Genomic DNA, 23187 nt, shown 5'->3' on the forward strand with positions numbered 1-23187 from the left:
AGAGCTGGTGTTATGGAGAGAGCTGGTGTTATGGGGAGAGCTGGTGTTATGGAGAGAGCTGGTGTTATGGAGAGAGCTGGTGTTATGGAGAGTGCATCTTGTAGACGTTTCTCTTTGCATTCCCGACATTCATGACTTTTTGTCACCACCGTCAGTGTGTTTTGTGAGAAGCCTCGTCTCTTCAATGCCTGCGTGGTATGGCCTCACTGTAAAGCCTGAGGAATCTCCCATTTCAAGACTCTGTGAACAGATGTACAGAAAATAATGGTTTTGCTTGTTTCCCCGTTGAGCTGATCAAGCACCCCTTTACAATGATTTTTAAGAATTTTATAATAAAAAAAAAAGACATATGAAGGCCAATCTGGGATTCAAACAACAACATCCTGTCACTTTGATTTTGATGCACCAATCCCAGATTGCCCCGTTAAACTGAAGCAGTGAAAAGTATCGGTTGAAATGCCCGCTTTCTAATCTCCTCTGCTGTGTGCTTGACCTAGAAAGAGACAAATCCTGAGGTAACCTCCCTAGCCATAGCCAGACCCTTATGTTTCCCCATTAGCCTTTGAAAAGTACACATTATGGCTGTACCTGCAGTCTAGAGAAACAAGCCAACAGATCAGCATGCTTTATTACTCTCGCCCTGTGTTTTCACACTCCACCGCTCCTCTCGTCCTCTCTTATCCTCCACGCCCCAGCCCTATGCAGAACCAACAGCCTGGAAGAATTACAGCACGGGAAAAAGAGTCTGTGTCAGCACACGGCCCCATGGGATAGCTCTCAGTCTCACAGCAAGTTCCTCGCTGTCACAAACACACTGGATGCATCCCAAATGGCATATTCCCTATATAGCACACTATAGTAGTGAAATAGTAATTGACAGTAGTGATTTGTAGTGTTATGGCCCAGTCCCAAGGAACAGATTGATTTATAACAAGATAATAGAGTGTTTAGAGCTTGAACTAAAGGAAATGTTTCTCATTCTCTCTTTAGTGATGCTCCAGAGCTTTTGTATAATTTCAGCCAGTATATAATTGTGCACAATTATATACTACAACATCCTTGCAATGCATTTTTTTTTAATTGCAATTCCTATGATATGTTATGAATTAAATTTGTACAATATGTTACGAATTTGTAAGTGTAAAGATCCCGGACTGCCTCTTTAAGATTGAATGTCATGTTGATATATTGGGTAGTTAACAGTATGTTGATGTGTTAAAATGAAGTTGAATGGTTTTCAATATTTATGTTTTTAACTAGACATATGGTTTCTGTTTTTCCTGGAAGTTCATGATGTATGAAAGTTCACAGTTGAGAGGAAGACAGGACATCCCTTTAGAGAATGGTGTTATTCCAAGTCAAGATGGCCACCGTTTTTTCAAACATCCTAATGTGCTACTGGAAGGAATAACATTTCCTCCTGAAAATATTTACTTTGAGGTACGAATGATCTGTAGTCAGCGACTTCTGTTCACTGTGATGATTCCATTTCCCAATTCTCTGGATAACGTTCTCTCCTAGACATATTTTGAATATTTGCTCAGGCTTTTGAAAGTGGGGAGAGTTTAAAGTGAACAGCTGCTTCAGTTTGATGTTTTCATCACTGATATTGTTTCTGTCACATGAAATCTGGAGTTCTGATCACTGAAATAAGCAACAACATGACTACGTGATGAGATGGGGGGGTGCATCTTGAATGGTATCCTATTCCCTTTATAGTGCACTACTTTGGACCAGGGTTGGGCACTATATAGGGAATAGCGTGTGATTTGGACACACATGGGGACTAGTCTGCAGTACTGGATGCTTCCTATCCTGGAAGATATCAATATGCCACTTTATGATTTTATGATAATTCATACAATGAAGCTTGAAGGTTGTTTCCTATGGCTAGATTTATTGAAAATTCCCCTCAGATAAATGATTATATAACAGAAAAATGCTTCTCATAATTTTCTTGGATGCTTAGTTCTCTGCTGATGCTGTCATTGAGTAGAGAACTAATGATCTTTTCATATTGAGCCCCAGATGGAACTGTGTGTACTAAACAAGAGCGGTTGGCTATGTCAGTACATGTCCATTCGGGACATGTATCATCCGAGGGTGAATATTCTGCCAATATTTTGTTCCATTGCCCCAGGCAAGCTCAATCAAACGGCAGATAAAGCATTTGGCCTAATTTCAAATAGTATTTGAACCCAGGTCTGATCTGCAGATACATCATTTTTGGTCTCACCTCTACAGGATCGGTGTCCCCCCCGCGGGACGGTTGAGCTAGTGTGCGAATGTGATTAGCATGACGTTGTAAGTAACAAAAACATTTCCCAGGACATAGACGTGTTATATGGGCAGAAATCTTACATTATTTTTAATCTGACTGCACTGTCCAATTTACAGTAGCGATTACAGTGAAAAAATATCATGCTATTGTTTGAGCAGAGTGCACAACAAAAAAAACTTTTATCACGGCAACTGGTTTGATACATTCACCTCTGAAGGTAAATAATGTACTTACATTCAGTAATCTTGCTCTGATTTGTCATCCTGAGGGCCCCAGAGATAAAATGGAGCATAGTTTTGTTTGATAAAATCCATTTTTATATTTAAATGTAGGAACTGGGTTCTACAGTTTGAACCTCTGCTGTTTGAACCCCTCCCAGTCTGGCTGGTCCACTGGTGTTTAGGGTTAGGTCTCTGACTTAGACTATAGTTTTATAGTCATGTGTATGCCCTAAAGGTTTGACAATGCACCTAAGGACATGCACACTCACACACACACAGTGTGAGAATAAACAGTAAAATAATACTGTCCCAGTTTGTATAAAATAAAAACAAAAGGAAAACTACTTCCAAAACTAAGCTACTAAAAACTACTAAATAGCGACTAAAACTAAGTGCTCAGATGCATATGATTTCCAGTGGATCAACATTGCTGCTCAGGGGTTGAGTAGAGCTGAAGATGGGACTAAAAACAAACAAAATATAACTATTGTAAACTATACTGTGTCCGTAAAATGCGTATAGTATGTACAGTGCATTCGGAAAGTATTCAGACCCCTTGACTTTTTCCACATTTTGTTAAGTTACAGCCTTATTCTAAAATGTATTACATAGTTTTTTTTCCCCTCATCAATTTACACACAATACCTCATAATGACAAAGCAAAACATTTTTTATTTAATTTTAGCAAATGTATAAAAAAATAAAAACTCACACTCACACATTTGTTTGTTCCTGCATAGTACATTCTTGGGCGCCACTTCCCTGCCCACTGCCACACCCACATCCTAAGCCCCTTTTTGGCCCAGGAGAAACCATGCACCCACACACTGTAAGAATAGTGCCACAGTACCTGTATGTTGACCCAGCCTCTCTCCCTCTCTCTCCAGAGCAAACCAAAAGCAACCTAAAGGTGACCGCCCCGGAGGACTCCGAGCACCTGAGCAGGAGGCAGGGCCCCCCGAATGGGACCCCCACCCGGGCCCAGGACCCCAAAGGTAACAGCAGCCGCAACGTCCCCCGCAGGCACACGTTAGGGGGGGCACGCAGCTCCCGAGAGATCCTGGCCATGCAGCCCTCGGACATGGACAAGAAGAGGGAGGCCTTCCTGGAGCACCTGAAACAGAAGTACCCTCACCACGCCTCAGCCATCATGGGCCACCAGGAGAGGCTCCGGGAACAGGTTAGTGACGAACAGGTTAGTGACAGTGGAGATATTTCATTACATATTTTTTTACTTGTGTTTCCTACTGGCGGTCTAAGCCACTGCCACCAGAATACATGTACCAGTGAAAGCGTGGGACCGAATCCGACCCACTGCTATTCTAGCACACACTCTCTCATCTCTACCTACCTTTACTGCCAGTCTTTCACTTGGGATCTATTGTGACACTTTTCCTAGTTAATCAACTTCTTTGGTCCAAATTATCAATGAATGTGAGACTACTCTTTTATACCTGGGGTGTTACAAGTAATTTGTATTTGTCTTGTTTGGGTCAGGTTACAGTCCACTTGCAACACTATTTCTCCCTGTTTTGCCACAGGCTCCCTGTTTTGCCACAAGTCCATTCCATAAATCATGTTGTCACCTTTTTTTCTCCTTAGTCTGCACCAAAATTTAAAATTAATCTGTATCTGGGAAACTGGCCCCCACTATTCACATTCAATATTTCACGAACTCTACAAACTTTGCATCTACCATTAGCTACTTATTGCATGTTGGTCATTCATTAATAATGACTGCTAAATAACCACAGATTCATCATCAGAATCCTCTGCTCACACACAAAAACAGAGTGATTTAAGTATAGAGTTAAAGTGATGCTAAATGGTCCCTGGTCACAAGGAATAGGGTACAATTTGGGTGATAGACCAGGTGTGGTAACCGTTTGGGACTCAGACTGAGAGTCTTTAGACCAGGTGTGGTAGACCTTTGGGACTCAGACTGAGAGTCTTTAGACGGCTCCCTGTTTCATCTGTTGCTGCTCATTGGACCCTATGATCACTCGGCGACACAACTGATGTCCGCTGGACTGTTCATTAACACGGTACTTCATTTTGTTTATCTGTCGGCCCCAGCCTCGAACTCAGGCCCTGTGTGTAACTAACTGATCCTCTCTGCCCATTCATCGCCATTTACTCGTTGTTGTCTCACACGTTGTTGTCTTAGCTCTCCCAATCAACACCTGTGATTGCTTTATGCCTCTCTCTTATGTCAGTATGCCTTGTATACTGTTGTTTAGGCAGCTCTCGTTGTTTTATTTTACTGCAGAGCCCCTAGTCCTGCTCAACATGCCTCAGATAGCCCCCTTGTCCCACCCCCACACATACGGAGACCGCACCTAGCTTAACCTGCGCCTCCAGAGATGCAACCTCTCTCATCATCACTCAATGCCTAGGTTTACCCCCACTGTACTCACACCCTACCATACCCTTGTCTGTACACTGTGCTCTGAATCTATCCTACCACGCCCAGAAATCTGCTCCTTTTATTCTCTGTTCCCAACAGAGTTAACATCAGAAGCCTCCTCCCTAAATTTGCTTTATTCACTGCTTTAGCACACTCCGCCAACCCTGATGTCCTAGCCGTGTCTGAATCCTGGCTTAGGAAGGCCACCACCAGAAATAAGTCCCTCACTGTTGCTGCCTGTTATAGACCCCCTTCAGCTCCCAGCTGTGCCCTGGACACCATATGTGAATTGATTGCCCCCCATCTATCGTCAGAGTTTGTACTGCTAGATGACCTAAATTAGGATATGCTTAACACCCCGGCCGTCCTATAATCTAAGCTAGATGCCCTCAAGCTCACATAAATTATCAAGGATCCTACCAGGTACAACCCCAAATCCGTAAACATGGGCACCCTCATAAATATCATATTGCCCTCTAAATACACCTATGCTGTTTTCAACCAGGATCTCAACAATCACTGCCTCATTGCCTGCGTCTGTTATGGGTCCGCGGTCAAACAACCACCCCCCATCACTGTCAAACGCTCCCTTAAACACTTCTGCGAGCAGGCCTTTCTAATCGACCTGGCCCGGGTATCCTGGAAGGATATTGTCCTCCTCCAGTCAGTAGAGGATGCCTGGTTGTTCTTTAAAAGTGCTTTCCTCACCATCTTAAATAAGCATGCCCGTTTCAACAAATGTAGAACTAAGAACAGATATAGCCCTTGGTTCACTCCAGACTTGACTGCCCTTGACCAGCACCAAAACACCCTGTGGCATACTGCACTAGCATTGAATAGTCCCCGCGATATGCAACTTTTCAGGGAAGTCAGGAACCAATACACACAGTCAGTTAGGAAATCAAAGGCTAGATTTTCAAACAGAAATTAGCATCCTGCAGCACTAATTCCAAAAAGTTTTGGGGCAATGTAAAGTCCATGGAGAGTAGGAGCACCTCCTCCCAGCTGCCCACTGCACTGAGGCTAGTCAACACTGTCACCACCGATAAATCTACGATAATCGAGAATTTCAATAAGCATTATTCTACGGCTGAGAGTGTGGTAGCCCTTTGGGACTCAGACTGAGAGTCTTTAGACCAGGTGTGGTAGCCCTTTCCTGCTGTCATTGACCAAAAGCACACTCTTTAGACTCATGGGTGGAATATTATTAATATTTGTCATAATTCCATAATTAGAGCTTTTTTTTATGACGAAAATCAATTTTTTTCTATGTCAATTTTCTTTTTCATTTTTCAGGCTTCTGTGATGTATAATAAAAAAATACAAAAAAATACAAAAAATGTAATATATATATATATATATATAAATATATATAAATATATATGTGTATAAAAAAATTGTAATATTGGGATGCAAACTCAAAATTGAATACATTTCAACTCTATATCTGATATGGTACAGGTGTGTTCTTTTTTAAAGTCCATAACCATGTGTGTGAGGTGTATACTTTTGTTTCAAAGTAGATTTGTTTAAGACTACCAAGGAACACTCTGTGACCCTGATTCAGCCCACTGCAGTAAAAGGTTCAACATTTTACCTGCAAGCTCATTCAATATGGCCTGCAGGGTGTTTGAGTAAAAATAAATTGTTTACAGTATATATATATTAGTGATGGGGGAAAAATTGCTAAAGTTACATATCAGAATATTATTTTTGGCAATCTATTGTATTGTATCATTTAGACAATATCACAATATTATTTTATGTGCTAGTTGGCTGTACCTGCACCAAAACTCGAGTATCTTTCCTGCATAGCTTGTTCTCCATCTGTGTGTGCATTTGTTTTCAGAACTTTTATTTCTCATGGCTCGCTCTTGTCCCTCTGCTACAGACATACTGTATGGTGAGCAATATGTTTGGACCGTGGAATCTCAATAAAATCACAGTATTGAATCGCAATACATAATGTATAGACTCGTGAGAATCGCAATACATATCGTATCAGCACCAAAGTATAGTGATCATTATTGTCGTGAGGTCCCTGGCAATTCTCAGCCTTCAAAAGTATTCAGATTTTATTGTGTTACAAAGTGGGATTAAAATGGATTTAATTGTAATTTTTTGGTCAACAATATACACAACATACTCTGTAATGTCAAAGTGGAAGATCTTTTTTTTATTATTAAAAATGTAAATAACTAAAATATAGTCATTGCACAAGTATTTAACTCCTTTTTTTAGGCAAGCCTAAATTAGTTCAGGAGTAAAATTTGGCTTAACAAATCACATAAAAAGTACATGGTCTCACTATGTGTGAAATAATAGGGGTTGGCATTCATTTCAAGCACAGATTTAGCTACAAAGACCAGGGAGCTTTTCGAAAGCCTCATAAAAAAGGGAAGTGATTGGTAGATTGGTAACAATATCAAATCAGACATTGAATGTCTTAATAATTATGCTGTGAGTTATGTATTAAACCACCCAGACACCTCAAAGATACAATTATCCTTCTGAACTGAGTTGCAGCACAGGAATGAATGTTACCATGAGGCCAGTGGTGACTTTAAAACAGCTACAGAGTTCAATGGTTGGGATGGGAGAGAACTTAGGATGGATCAACAACATTGTAGTCACTCCACAATAATGACCTAAATGACAGAGTGAAAAGAAGAACAATAATATACAAAATAAAGACATTCCAAACCATGCATCTTGTATGCAACAAGACACTAAAGTAATACTGAAAAAGAAAAACATGGCAAAGGAATGTGCTTTTTGGCCTAAATGCAAAGCCCTATGTTTGGAGCAAATCCAACACAACACATGACTGAGTAACTGCCTCCTAATTTTCAAACATCATGGAATGGGTAAGCTTGACATCGGCACATACTGGGGAGTTTTTCAGGATAAAAAAGAAACGGGATAGGGCTAAGCACAGGTAAAATCCTAGAGCAAAACCAAAATCAGTGTGCTTTACACCAGACACTGGCAGAGGAATTCACCTTTCAGCCGGACAATAAACACAAGGCCAAATCTACACTGGAGTTGCTTACCAAGAAGACAGTGGATGTTCCTTACCAAGTTACTTTTTTGACTTAAATCTGCTTAAAATATATGGCAAGACTTGAATATTGCTGTCTAGCTATGATCCCCAACATCTTGACAGAGCTTGAAGAGTTTTTAAAGAATAATAGGCAAAGCCCTTAAAGACTTACCCAAGAAGACTAACAGCTGTAATTGCTGCCAAAGGTGTTTCTAACCTGTATGGACTCAATTTTAATCCCACTTTGTAACAGTTTGTAATGAAATGTGAAGAAATCCAAGGAGTCTGAATGCTTTGGCAAGGCACTGTATAGTATCAAAAATTCCAAACGCGGTGGATAGAGGAAAATGTTTTGCACATTTTTCACGGCGAGGAAATATATAACATTTTAAGTGCGGCCCTCCAGACCTCAGTGATGACCGAATGCGGTTTGACATCCCTGCATTAGACAATGAAGAATGTATGTTGCCATATCACCCTTGGGGCAACTTGGCCGAGCAGAAGGTTTGGGGGAAGGATCAGTAGAAACTCAGACCTTTGGTTCACCTGGCCTCTCTGTTTCTGGTTCAGAGGAGACAAAAGGGCGTGGTCACCTGGCTTTATAGTCAAAACAATAGAGATAAATGTGAGCTGGGCACTAAGTCATAAGGGTGTACTGGCTGTGCGTGTGTGTGTGTGTGCATGCGTGTTGGTATGCATTCTGCATTTTCTTCCCATTATGATTGATTATCCATGAATAAGATTTTATGAGACAGCAATCATTGCAATTCAAGACAACAAACCTCAACAATTTGAGCAGCAATGTTAATTTTTTGGGGGGGTGGGGGAGAACAGCATTAATATTGGAGATAGATTGAGGCTTCCATCAATATAGTTGTCTGCATCATTTCCAGTCCCCCATATATTTTTTTGTAAATACAGTACCAGTCAAAAGTTTGGACACACCTACTCATTCAAGGGTTTTTCTTTAATTTTACTTTTTCTACATTGTAGAATAATAGTGAAGACAAAACTATGAAATAACACATATGGAATCATGTAGTAACCAAAAAAGTGTTAAACAAATCAAAATATATTTTAGATTCTTCAAAGTAGCCACCCTTTGCCTTGATGACAGCTTTGCACACTCTTGGCATTCTCTCAACCAGCATCACCTGGAATACTTTTCCAAACGTCTTGAAGGAGTTCCCACATATGCTGAGCACTTGTTGGCTGCATTTCCTTCACTCTGAGCTTCAACTCATCCCAAACCATCTCAATTGGGTTGAGGTCAGATGATTGTGAAGGCCAGGTCATTTGATGCAGCACTCCATCACTTTCCTTCTTGGTCAAATAGCCCTTACACAGCCTGGAGGTGTGTTGGGTCATTGTCCTGTTGAAAAACAAATGATAGTCCCACTAAGTGCAAACCAGATGGGATGGCGTATCGCTGCAGAATGCTGTGGTAGCCATGCTGGTTAAGTGTGCCTTGAATTATAAATAAATCCCTGACAGTGTCACCAGCAAAGGACCATCACACCTCCTCCTCCATGCTTCACGGTTGGAACCACACATAGAGAGATCATCCGTTCACCTACTCTGTGTCTCACAAAGACATGGCGGTTGCAACCAAAAATCTCAAATTTGGACTCATCAGACCAAAGGACAAATTTCCACCAGTCTAATGTCCATTGCTCTCGTGTTTCTTGGCCCAAGCAAGTCTCTTCTTCTTATTGGTGTCCCTTAGTAGTGGTTTCTTTGCCATAATTCGACCATGAAGGCCTGATTCACACAGTCTCCTCTGAACAGTTGATAATGAGACGTGTCTGTTACTTGAACTCTGTGAAGCATTTGTTTGGGCTGCCATTTCTGATTACTCTAATGAACTTATCCTCTACAGTAGAGGTAACTCTGGGTCTTCCTTTCCTGTGGTGGTCCTCATGAGAGCCAGTTTCATCATAGCGCTTGATGGTTTTTGCGACTGCACTTGAAGAAATTTTAAAAGTTCTTGAAATGTTCCGGATTGACTGACCTTCATGTCTTGAAGTAGTGATGGACTGTCGTTTGTCTTTGCTTTTTATTTTTTATTAAACCTTTATTTAACTAGGCAAGTCACTAAGTAGAAAATTGTTATTTACAATGACGGCCTACCCCGGCCAAACCCTAACGATGCTGGACCAATTGTGTGCCACCCTATGGGACTCCCAGTCACAGCCGGTTGTGACACAGCCTGGAATCGAACCAGTAGTGACACCTGAGATGCAGTGCCTTAGACCGCTGCGCCACTCAGGAGCTGTTCTTGCCATAATATGGACTTGGTCTTTTACCAAATCTTCTGTATACCACCCCTACCTTGTCACAACACAACTGATTGTCCCAAACACATTAAGAAGGAAAGAAATTCCACAAATTAACTTTTAAAAAGGCACAGTTGTTAACTTTTTAGTGACAGGGGGCAGTTTTGGAAATTCGGATGAATGACGTGCCCAAATTAAACTGCCTACTACTCGGGCTCAGAACGTAGGATATGCATATTATTAGTAGATTTGGATAGAAAACACTCAGTTTCTAAAACTGTTTGAATGATGTCTGTGAGTATAACAGAACTCATATGGCAGGCAAAAACCTGAGAAAAAATCCAACCAGGAAGTGGTTTGTAGTTTTTCAAGACTGGGCCTATTCAGTATACAGTGACTTAGGGTTCATTTTGCACTTCCTAAGGCTTCCACTAGATGTCAACAGTCTTTAGAACGTTGTTTCAGGCTTTTGCAGTGAACAGAGAGCGAACAAGACCTCCTGGAGTCTGATGACCGAGAGAATGACATGGCCTCAGTTGCTCGCTTTCACGTGAGAGGTAGCTGTGTTCCATTACATTTTTGAAGACATTTGAATCGTCTGGTTGGAATGTTATTGAAGATTTATGTTAAAAAGGCCCTAAAGATTGATGCTATACATCGTTTGACATGTTTCTATGAACGTAAATATAACTTTTTTTGACTTTTCGTCGTGAATTTTCTGCGCGCTTTCTACATTTGGAGTAGCTTACTGAACGCGCTAACAAAAAGGACATAAATGATTGACTTTATCGAACAAAACAACATGTATTGTGGACCTGGGATTCCTAGGAGTGCATTCTGATGAAGATCATCAAAGGTAAGTGAATATTTATAATGATATTTATGATTTTAGATGACTCCAAAATGGCGGGTGTCTGTATTGCCTGATGTTGTTTTTTGAACGCTGTACTCAGATTATTGCAAAGTGTGCTTTCCCCGTGAAGCTTTTTTGAAACGTCACAGCGGTTGCATTAAGGAGATGTTTATCTATAATTCTTTGAATAACAGTTTAATATTTTCTCAACGTTTATGATGAGTATTTCTATAAATGTATGTGCTCATTCACTGCAAGTTTTCGGAGGAAAATCATTTCTGAACATTACGGGCCAATGTAAAATGGGGTTTTTGGATATAAATATGAACTTTATCGAGCAAAACATACATGTATTGTGTAACATGAAGTCCTATGAGTGCCATCTTATGAAGATCATCAAAGGTTAGTGCTTAATTTTAGCTGTATTTCTGTTTTTTTGTGACGCCTGTCCTTGCTTGGAAAACGGCTGTGTGGCTTTTATTTTTTAGGCACTGTCCTAAAATAATCTAATGTTTTGCTTTCGCCGTAAAGCCTTTTTGAAATTGGACAATGTGGTTGGATTAAGAAGAAGTGTATCTTTAAAATGGTGTTAAATAGTTGTATGCTTGAGAAATTTGAATTATGAGATTTTTGCTGTTTTGAATTTGCCGCCCTGCTATTTCACTGGCTGTGTCCCGCAGGTGGGACGCTACCGTCCCACATAGCCCATACTAGTTAACCTCTCTAGGCTAGGCGGGACGAATTCGTCCCACCTACGTAACAGCCACTGCTATCCTGTGGCGCGATTTTCAAAACCTTAAAAATCCTATTACTTCAATTTCTCAAACATATGACTATTTTACAGCCATTTAAAGACAAGACTCTCGTTAATCTAACCACACTGTCCGATTTCAAAAAGGCTTTACAACGAAAGCAAAACATTAGATTATGTCAGCAGAGTACCAAGCCAGAAATAATCAGACACCCATTTTTCAAGCCAGCATATAATGTCACCAAAACCCAGAAGACAGCTAAATGCAGCACTCACCTTTGATGATCTTCATCAGATGACAACCCTAGGACATTATGTTATACAATACATGCATGTTTTGTTCAATCAAGTTCATATTTATATCAAAAACCAGCTTTTTACATTAGCATGTGACGTTCAGAACTAGCATACCCCCGCAAACTTCCGGGGAATTCGCTAACATTTTACTAAATTACTCACGATAAACGTTCACAAAAAGCATAACAATTATTTTAAGAATTATAGATACAGACCTCCTCTATGCACTCGATATGTCCGATTTTAAAATAGCTTTTTGGTGAAAGCACATTTTGCAATATTCTAAGTACATAGCCCAGGCATCACGGGCTCGCTATTTAGACACCCGGCAAGTTTAGCACTCACCATAATCATATTTACTATTATAAAAGATTGATTACCTTTTGTTGTCTTCGTCAGAATACACACCCAGGACTGCTACTTCAATAACAAATGTTGGTTTGGTCCAAAATAATCCATCGTTATATCCGAATAGCGGCGTTTTGTTCGTATGCGTTCCAGACACTATCCGAAATAGTAAAGAAGTGTCGCGCGCATGGCGCAATTCGTGACAATAAAATTCTAAGTATTCCATTACCGTACTTTCGAAGCATGTCAACCGCTGTTTAAAATCAATTTTTACGACATTTTTCTCGTAGAAAAGCGATAATATTCCGACAGGGAATCTCCTTTTCGGCAAACAGAGGAAAAAAATCCCAAAGGCGGGGGCGGTCGGGGTCAGCGCATAAGCCAGTGTCCCTTGATCGGCCACTTGAGAAAGGCGATAATGTGTTTCAGCCTGGGGCTGGAATGACGACATTCTGTTTTTTCCCGGGCTCTGAGCGCCCATGGACGACGTGGGAAGTGTCACGTTAGAGCAGAGATCCTTAGTAAATGATAGAGATGGAAAACAAGTTCAAGAAATGGTCAGACAGGCCACTTCCTGTAAAGGAATCTCTCAGGTTTTGACCTGCCATTTGAGTTCTGTTATACTCACAGACACCATTCAAACAGTTTTAGAAAATTTAGGGTGTTTTCTATCCATATGTAATAAGTATATGCATATTCTAGTTACTGGGTAGGAGTGGTAACCAGATTAAATCGGGTATGTTTTTCATCCAGCCGTGTCAATACTGCCCCCTATCCTAAACAGGTTAATTGAAATGCATTCCAGGTGACTACCTCATAAAGCTGTTTGAGAGAATGCCAAGAGTGTGCAAAGCTGTCATCAAGGCAAAGGGTGGCTACTTTGAATAAATTCAAATAGAAAATATATTTTGATTTGTTTAACACTTTTTTGGTTACTACATGATTCCTTATGTGTTATTTCATAGTTTTTCTTCACTATAATTCTACAATGTAAAAAATAATACATATTAAGAAAAACACTTGAATGAGTAAGTTTGTCCAAACTTTTGACTGGTACTGTATATATAATATATATACTGTATATTTTTAAATATATTTTCCTTTATTATTTTCCCCTAACGCTACCATCCCTTCCCTAATTGGAGTAAACTAATGGACAACAACTCTTAGGCTTCTACTTCCAGCTTAAACAGTGCATTCGGGAAATATTCAGACCCATTGACTTTTTCCATATTTTGTTACGTTACAGCCTTATTCTAAAATGTATTAAATACATGTTTTTCCTCATCAATCTACACACAATACCCCATAATGACAAAGGGAAAACAGGTTTTAAGAAATGTTAGAAAATGTATAAAATATTAAAAACAGAAATACCTTATTTACATAGGTATTCGGCCCTTTGCTATGAGACTCGAAATTGAGCTCAGGTGCATCCTGTTTCCATTGATCGTCCTTGAGATGTTTCTACAACTTCATTGGAGTCCACCTGTGGTAAATTCAATTGATTGGACATGATTTGGAAAGGCAAACACGTGTCTATATAAGGTCCCACAGTTGACAGTGCATGTCAGAGCAAAACAAACAAGCCATGAGGTTGAAGGAATTGTTCGTAGAGCTCCGAGACAGGATTTTGTCAAGACACAGATCTTGGGACGGGTACTAAAAGATTTCTGCAGCATTGAAGGTCCCCAAGAACACAGTGGCCTCCATCATTCTTAAATGGAAGAAGTTTGGAACCACCAAGACTCTTCCTAGAGCTGGCCGTCCAGCCAAACAGAGCAATCAGGAGAAAAGGGCCTTGGTGAGGGAGGTGCCCAAGAAACCGATGGTCACTCTGACAGAGCTCCAGAGTTCCTCTGCGGAGATGGGAGAAATTTCCAGAAGGACAACCATCTCTGCAGCACTCCACCAATCAGGCCTTTATGGTCGAGTGGCCAGACAGAAGCCACTCCTCAGTAAAAGGCACATGACAGCCTGCTTGGAGTTTGCCAAAAGGCACCAAAAGACTCTCAGACCATGAGAAACAAGATTCTCTGGTCTGATGAAACCAAGATTGAACTCTTTGGCCTAAATTCCAAGCGTCACGTCTGGAGGAAACCTTGCGCCATCCCTACGGTGAAGTATGGTGGTGGCAGCATCTTGTTGTGGGGATGTTTTTCAGCGGCTGGGACTGGGAGACGAGTCAGGATCGAGGGAAAGATGAACGGAGCAAAGTACAGAGAGATCCTTGATGAAAACCTGCTCCAGAGCGCTCAGGATCTCAGACTGGGGTGAAGGTTCACCTTCCAACAGGACAACAACCCTAAGCACACAGCTTCCCTGTGGCTCAGTTGGTAAAGCATGGTGTTTGCAATGCCAGCATGGTGTGTGCAACGCCAGGGTTGTGGGTTCGATTCCCACGGGGGGCCAGTACAAAAAAAAATTAAAAAATAAGAAATGTGATGTATGCATTCACTACTGTAAGTTGCTCTGGATAAGAGTGTCTGCTAAATGACTAAAATGTTAAACAGCTAAGACAACGCAGGAGTGGCTTCGGAACAAGTCTCTGAATGTCCTTGAGTGGCCTTGCCAGACCCCGGACTTGAACCCAATTGGACATCTCTGGAGAGACCTGAAAATAGCATTGCAGCAACGCTTCCCATCCAACCTGAGAGAACTTGAGAAGATCTGCAGAGAAGAATGGGAGAAACTCCCCAAATACAGGTGTGCCAAGCTTGGTAGCATCATACCCAAGAAGACTCGCTGCTGTAATCACTGCCAAAGGTGCTTCAACAAAGTACTGAGTAAAGTCTATGAATACTTATGTAAATGTGATATTTCTGTTTTTTATTTTTAATACATTTGTAAACATTTCTAACAACCTGTTTTTGCTTTGTCATTATGGGGTATTGTGTGTAAATTGAAGAGGGGGGGGAAAACTATTGAATCAATTTTAGAATAAGGCTGGAAAAAGTCAAGGGGTCTGAATACTTTCCGAATGCACTGTCCATACTACATACATTTACGGACACAGTATAGTTTACAATAGTTATATTTTGTTTGTTTTTAGTCCCATCTTCAGCTCTACTCAACCCCTGAGCAGCAATGTTGATCAACTGGAAATCATATGCATCTGAGCACTTAGTTTTAGTCGCTTATTTTTAGAAGTAGTTTGCCTTTGTTTTTATTTTAGGGTTAATGTTACAATACTGGGAGAGGGTGTGTGTGTGTCATTGAGTGAGTGAGGGGGTGAGTGAGAGAGAGAGAGCGAAGCCTAATATATATTTCAGCAACATGAGGCTAGTTGCCTATCTACAGATGTAAGATCTTAATTTGAGCCAGTTTGCTACAACAGAAAGATAATCCTGCAGCAACAGGAAATGTGAATTATAATTAATGGGCATTTTTCATAAGAGAAAATCAAGTCTGAAATGTCAAAGTGGAAATTTCAGAAACCTTTTTATACCTCAAATGCACTACAACTTTTACATTAAACCCTACATTGCATATATATTAACTTAAAATAGGAAAGGAAACACATTTTCAGATATTGCAGTCATACAGGTAAATTCAGCTTTGAAATGGGTGGAGTTAAAATTATTTTGAAGACTCATGATGTTACAGCTTGAGAGGCTCAGTTTTCATGTAGGTGCCTGTTGGAGTCCAGAGAGTGGAGCTCGTATGTAAATGCAATAACGTAAGAACTCACTGAAGTTGCATGGAAGAGGATTGTCCGAAATCATGGCTCTTTCTCACCTATCTGAATTCTTAATGGAAATGCAAATAATCACATTCTGACAAAGGCACCAATAAACGTTCGTCTTCGCAGTTTGAACAAAGGTAGGCTATTTATTCTCTTTCATATGTTTTGTGCGCGTTTTTTCGCATTCTTAGATCAATTCAAACATGCGGCCGTGCACTGTACCTCTTGAAACGTGCATGTTATGCGACTACGGTAGAATCTATGAATGCGCTCATTTAGCAATAGTTTGTAACATTCTAATGTTATTTTATCTGAACCGTGGTGCATACTTGAACCAAGACAAGGAATGGTGGGTTATCAGGTGCTCACACGGGGGCGGAATCGGATGTTGGAAAAAGTTGGCACTTGAGTTTTATAATAAAGCTGGAACAAGCAATTTTCTGACGTTCTAGTTTGGTTTTGTATTAATCATATTCATGCAAATGCAGGCTACGGTATTAATATTGTGGTGCGCTGGAGATTCTCAATACCTTTATGACCGCAAGAGACGTGAGATCGTCATCATGCGGGCTGATATTGAATTGCTAAACACTGTGTACAAAACATTAGGAACTCCTACTCTTTCCATGACAGACCGACCAGGTGAAAACTATGATCCCTTATTGATGTCATCAGTTAAATCCACTTAAATCAGTGTAGATTAAGGGGAGGAGACCGGTTAAAGAATGATTTTTAAGCCTTGCCTCAGCGGGTGAATGTGCAAGGCAACATATTTAAGTGCTTTTGAACGGGGTATGGTAGTAGGTGCCCAGCCTGGTCTCATAGACTAGACGTAACATAGTACATATATATCTGGAAAAGCGATATTAGTATGTTATGATACATTTGGTACGGTTACTTAAGGCAAAATCAAAAGTAGGGTGGTTGTTCGGTGTGGATGTGTAGGCGTATAACGCGAACGTCTAGCAACCCACAGGTTGTGAGTTTGAACCTTAAGGTTAGGGTTAGCTAGGGTTAGGGGAAGGGTAGCTAACATGCTAAGTAGTTGCAAAGTAAACTCAGCAAAAAAAGACATCCTCTCACTGTCAACTGTGTTTTATTTTCAGCAAACTTAACATGTGTAAATATTTGTATGAACATAAGATTCAACAACTGAGACATAAACTGAACAAGTTCCACAGACATGTGACTAACAGAAAGGGAATAATGTGTCCCTGATCGGGGGGGGGGTCAAAATCAAAAGTAACAGTCAGTATCTGGTGTGGCCACCAGCTGCATTAAGTACTGCAGTGCATCTCCTCTTCGTGGACTGCACCAGATTAGCCAGTTCTTGCTGTGAGATGTTACCCCACTCTTCCACCAAGGCACCTGCAAGTTCCTGGACATTTCTGGGGGGAATGGCCCTAGCCTTCCCCCTCCGATCCAACAGGTCCCAGACGTGCTCAATGGGATTGAGATCCAGGATCAGCTGTCCGTCCTGTCTCCCTGTAGCGCTGTCTTAGGCGTCTCACAGTACGGACATTGCAATTTATTCTGGCCACATCTGCAGTCCTCATGCCTCCTTGCAGCATGCCTAAGGTACATTCACGCAGATGAGCAGGGACCCTGGGAATCTTTCTTTTGGTGTTTTTCAGAGTCAGGCCTCTTTAGTGTCCTAAGTTTTCATAACTGTGACCTTAATTGCCTACCATTTGTAAGCTGTTAGTGTCTTAACGACCGTTCCACAGGTGCATGTTCATTGATTCTTTATGGTTCATTGAATAAGCATGGTAAACGGTGTTCAAACCCTTTTACAATGAAGATCTGTGAAGTTATTTGGATTTTTACGAATTATCTTTGAAAGACAGGGTCCTGAAAAAGGGATGTTTCTTTTTTTGCTGAGTTTAGATCAAAAGTGGTAAGTAGTTGAAGTTGCTAATTATAAAAAATTCAAAAGTTGTCTGTGATGAGATTCAAACTCACAACCTTTGGGTTGCTAGACATTCGCGTTATACGCCCACACATCCATCAGGACTAACCACCCTACTTTTGTTTTTGCCTTAAGTAACCATATGTCTGATGTAACCATACCAAATGTAACATATTATATGAAGTTTCCCAGATTTACATTAACTGTGTTACGTCTGGTCTATGAGACCAGGCTGAGTAGCTTGGTGCACTCTTGTTAAATGTGGCTGTTACACCATTGGAATAATTATTCATGCACTTGTGGCCCTACAATCTTGCTGTTGCGCATCTGTCAAACTGATTCAGTACAACTTTGACAAGTCAACAAATATGTGTGTTGTGTTTGTTTCTACTTACTAGTACACTCTAAAATCAAATGGATCCATATAGTGCCAAATAAGGGTAATTTGGCTTGCAACCATAGCTGAACCCTTTTTTTAAAAGTTTCTACTAAGAACCATGCTTATAAGGTTCTAAATGGAACCTGAATGTTTATATAAAGAACCATAAAGGTTCTATATATCACCAAGAAATGGTTACAACCTTTTTGGGGGCAATGTAGAACCATACAGGGTTTGGTATTGTTGTATGATATACAATTCCATAGGTCTTTATTATTGTGTTTAACTAATTACATCAGGTGTGTTACCTCTGGAACAGTCAGGGGTCACTTAGGAGAAAGTTAAGAACTACTGACTTAATCAACTATTCTCAATTAACACAAGGCCATACATTAATCTTTCACAAATCACCATCACTAGCCATAGTCATATATACTATTTAATAGCATAACACAACAGGTTACATAAACTGGAATGACACGCTCCCTCATGGTTGCACAAAAAGAGCTGTCCATAAACCACGCCCCAAAATATTCTAATGAGCTACCACTCCTACATATTAATTAGCGCTAAAAGAGGCCATTTTTGTCTAATATCTAATTCCTTGCCAAAAAACCTGGTACCGATAACCAACATTTAAAATTTTAGTGGCCTTTTAAGCATTCTAGTACAGTTAAATAGTTGAAACACACACACATACTGACCACAAAGTTGTTTTGATGGCATTTACATATGTCTCCATTACCATTAAAACATAATCTATTTCTTTCACTTACTTGCTGTTTCGTTATTCATATGTTCAGTTGTTTCATTCTCAACCAGGATTTCATCATACATGTCAAGCAGTGAACTTCCAGCTCTGTCCGTGGCCTCTTCTGTCGTGGGTCCTCTTCCACGGTGCGCACTGATCACTGTGTCCGTTTCCATCTTGTCCAGCTGCGTCTGTAACATTTCACGTAAACCTTGTCTGCATCGAAGTAGCATTGAGCATGGTGGCGACACAGTAAAGAGGCTCAGAGAGAATGTCACCGAATCGCTTGTTCACAGCCTCTAGTACAGTACTTTTGCAAGTTTTAATCCCATGGTCTGTGTCGACAGTTTTGTTGAGCAGGCATTTCAATGCAATGACAGAAGGTATCACATCTTCTGCAGATGCAGTTGATGAGCTTAGTTCTCAAGTCCATTGTTCGAATGGACCTAGGAGTGTGTTCATGTTTCAAACATTTTCTCAAATGCCATTGAAATGGCAGCAGCGGTATGAGAACCAGCACATTCTTGAGCACGCAATACGGATTTCCTCAGCACGAAATCCTCGTCGACCCACTGTGCTGTCAGACTCCGCATGCTCACGGGGCTAACATTGCTGGTCCTAAATGTCAGTTGTGAAGCTAATAGCAGTGACGCCCATAGCAAGTAGCTCATGGATGTGCGTTTCAACAATACTGTGTAACTCCGGTAGGGCAACATCTGAAAAATTGCGCCTACTTGGTAGTGTGTACCGGGGCTCGAGGTGCTCGACCAGTCGGCGAAAGCCAACATCATCCACGACGGAGAACGGTTGGTTGTCAAGGGCAATGAATCCATTATCTTGGCGTTAATGGATTTCACCTTTTGAGTTGTCTCAATGAAATGTTCTTACTCTTTCAAATGACTGCTCGACTTGAACTTGTTTAGTTTTTGGAAGTGTGCACTTCGTTTTTTTACTGCTTTTGTTCTAAGTAGTCGTTGATCGTCTGGGGGCGATGCACTTTCAAATTAGTAATTAGGTTTGTGGGATTGAAAGATTTCACTTTCTCCCCTCCTCAGGAAGTAATATCAGCACAAACGTTGCTTATAGCCTTTTTGTTATCTTCCTTTGAAACTTCAAAATAGATCCACATAGCAGACATTGTGGGCTGGGTTAGGAATTCTGTGTTGCACGTGCTGCACTGTCTTTTTCGTGGCGTCATTACGTCATATACCTACGTTATATAGGTATGCACGTCAGCTTTGACATCGGTTTTGCACATCGGCGTTAAACTAGACATCGGGCCGATGTTGGCATTTTTAGCTAATATCGTCCAATTCAGATATGCTTACCGATTTATATCGTGCATCCCTACCACAAACCCTCTCATTCATTAACTATCACGTCATAACTCTACCTTAGTCCGACATTACTGTTGTTGTGAAAAGCAGTGCAGACTAGAAAAATCACTAGCAGCGTGAAAAGCCACTAAGGCCATTCTCTCCCACGCTACTGTTGTCACATCGTTGTCCGGACAAGAAGAGCAACAACCGTGGCTACGGTGCGGGATAGCGAAGCGCCAAGCACATACTTTGTAATCTCACTTTGGGTTGAGATTTCACAGGAGGGCTTTTTTCAAGGTTAAACAGCGGTCAGGAAGATACCTCTCTGTGCACAGTGGAAGTGGATAACCCTGTACCGAATGACTCGCACTCAATTTCTCTCTCGCTCTCTGATTCCTAACAAAACCTGAGGGGTTTAATTTCCTCCTCTACTCATCCGGACTTTAAAGACCTAGATCCAGGGGAGATGAGATGCCTGCCCACGGCCCCATCCTCTCCTCTGGGTGTTGGACGAGCACGCTTAACCACTCCTCTCCCTTCCCACACACTCTCATGCAAACACACTCATGCAGACAAACACACACACACACCCTTCTCCCAATGAGGGAGCTGACCTGTGACATGGCTGGCCACGGCTGGCCTGGTCCTCAGTGTGAGAGATTACAGCCGCCATGTTAGGACAGCTGTCTGGAGCTGTGTGCGCAGCCAGGCCACTCTACGTTACGTGATACACTGAATGGTTCCGACACAGTCGCAAGGTGGACACGAAATGACTTAGACGCAGATGCGGGGGGTCACATTACAGGTGGACACAAAATGACTTGAACAGTTGCGTGGTGGACACGTGATAGTAACTCTCTCTATTCCTTCTGGATTGTTTTGGTGGCAAAATAAACATTGTGGACAGCCTCTTGGTAATCAACAGGTAGGCTTACTGGAGTAGTTCATGACAAATTTTTACCAAAATATAATACAAAAGTATTTGATAAAGGGCATAGGTTGGATTCAAACCCATGCAGACTTGTGTGGCATGGTCTAAGGCACTAACCACTAGACCACACAGGCCAGGGTCTGTATATTTTCTTTGGAAGCTCCGTGGGTTACCACCTGTCACATTCAGAATCACAATCCATAAAACTCATTGAGTGACTCATACCAGTGAGTATATCTTCTCCCTTCCCTCAGAGACTTGTGTGAAAGACTTCAATGTTTGCAACATTTGGCCGATCCCTTGCATACCTCTCTCCCCAGGCTTCTGGTCCAGCTACACTGTTATTCCTTAACTCCAAGGTCACCTAGATAACAGTGAGAAGCAGCTCTCTCTCTGGCTGGAATTTGCGATCATCCACTGAAAGCGAAAGAAATGCTTCCTCTGCATTTTTTACTTCAACTCTAACACGAACAACATGCAGGAAAAAGTTGAAATGTGATTTTATTCACTCAGTGTTTTTCAGAGTTGGAATGTGTACTATGTTCTTCAGATGTTTTATTGCTGTGTTAACATATTTAATAACGTGAATGTACGGTCAACAGACATGATGTAATAGTTTGGAATCTAGGTCCCTTACAGAAGTCTTACACGATTGCAAGTCTACTATGCTGTAATGCTAAATTCGTTGTGACACTGAAATGTCAACGGACTGGTTAAAACCAATCATATTGGATATATATTTTGACTTTCTCCCCAAAGCTTTGAATGAGACAAGGCAATACATTCTTATCCCTCCAAACCCTCCATAAAGAGACATGTCACGGCTCTAATTCCTGTGTGTCTCCATTCACACAATCACCTCAGTGTAGCAGGTGTCCGTCCAGACATCTGTTTTTAATCAGCCCCTCTCAGCAGTCTCAACGGCTGTCAGAACAGGAGGCAGGAGCTGAGGCTATTTATTGGTCTCTGCTCAGGTCCTCTCCAGCCACTCCTCCACAAGTGCCGCTTTCAGATCAGAATGACTCCTCGGACTGAAACAAACGACAGCCGCAGGGCTTGAGGAGTTAACGACAGACACGTGCAGACCTGCCATCCGGAGGTGGAGGGTGTTAAAGTGGGGGCTGGAGGTTTGGGGTTGATGGGATGCTGAGGGGACAAGTGACCCATAGATTGGCGCCGTGCCTGGGGTTTAATCCTGAGGGAAAGGGGGGTGACGGGGAGACAGGATGAGGGCTGTGGAATAAGCCTTTTTGACAGAACCAGACCTGATAACACCCCAAGACAGACAACAGTCTTTACACACACAAGTCTCACAATGCACACATGGAAATCAGACTAGTTCAGCTAATCTGGCCAGCTAATCTTGTGATGTAGCAGGATTCTCCGGTATGATACACAACAGCATTGTTTGCAGAGGCGTAGTTTACTTAGAACACAAGTCTGAGTCACACTGGAAGTCAACAGATCATTGTTGTTATTAGATAGGGAGGTGAATCAGAACAAAAACCTGTCAGAATCGCTGATTCACCATAACTGACATTTTTTTATAAAAAAATTGATTTCACCTTTATTTAACCAGGTAGGCTAGTTGAGAACAAGTTCCATGTACAACTGCAACCTGGCAAAGCAGTGTGACACAAACAACAACACAGTTACACATGGAATAAACAAGCGTACAGTCTATAACACAATAGAAAAAAAATAAAGTCTATATACAGTGTGTGCAAATGGCGTGA

At 41.3% G+C, this 23187-nt stretch overlaps 1 protein-coding gene across 21 annotated transcripts in view; it reads left to right on the forward strand.

The window, feature by feature from the left end:
- Positions 1–23187, forward strand: part of kiaa1217 (KIAA1217 ortholog) — a 202510-nt gene that overhangs the window by 96250 nt on the left and 83073 nt on the right. For 12 of the 21 annotated variants that reach the window (XM_014157659.2, XM_014157653.2, XM_014157648.2 and 9 more), the window contains exon 2: positions 3390–3697. The exons of 1 other annotated variant lie outside the window; for it this stretch is intronic. In XM_014157659.2, coding sequence (XP_014013134.2) covers positions 3390–3697 — 308 coding nt within the window. Of the gene's footprint in view, positions 1–3389; positions 3698–16073; positions 16300–23187 lie in introns of those variants that run through there. 8 more of the 21 variants (XM_014157661.2, XM_045702181.1, XM_014157665.2 and 5 more) reach the window with 4 other exon arrangements.

Source organism: Salmo salar, chromosome ssa19, assembly GCF_905237065.1.
Source record: "Salmo salar chromosome ssa19, Ssal_v3.1, whole genome shotgun sequence".
Classification (NCBI taxonomy): Eukaryota; Metazoa; Chordata; class Actinopteri; order Salmoniformes; family Salmonidae; genus Salmo; species Salmo salar.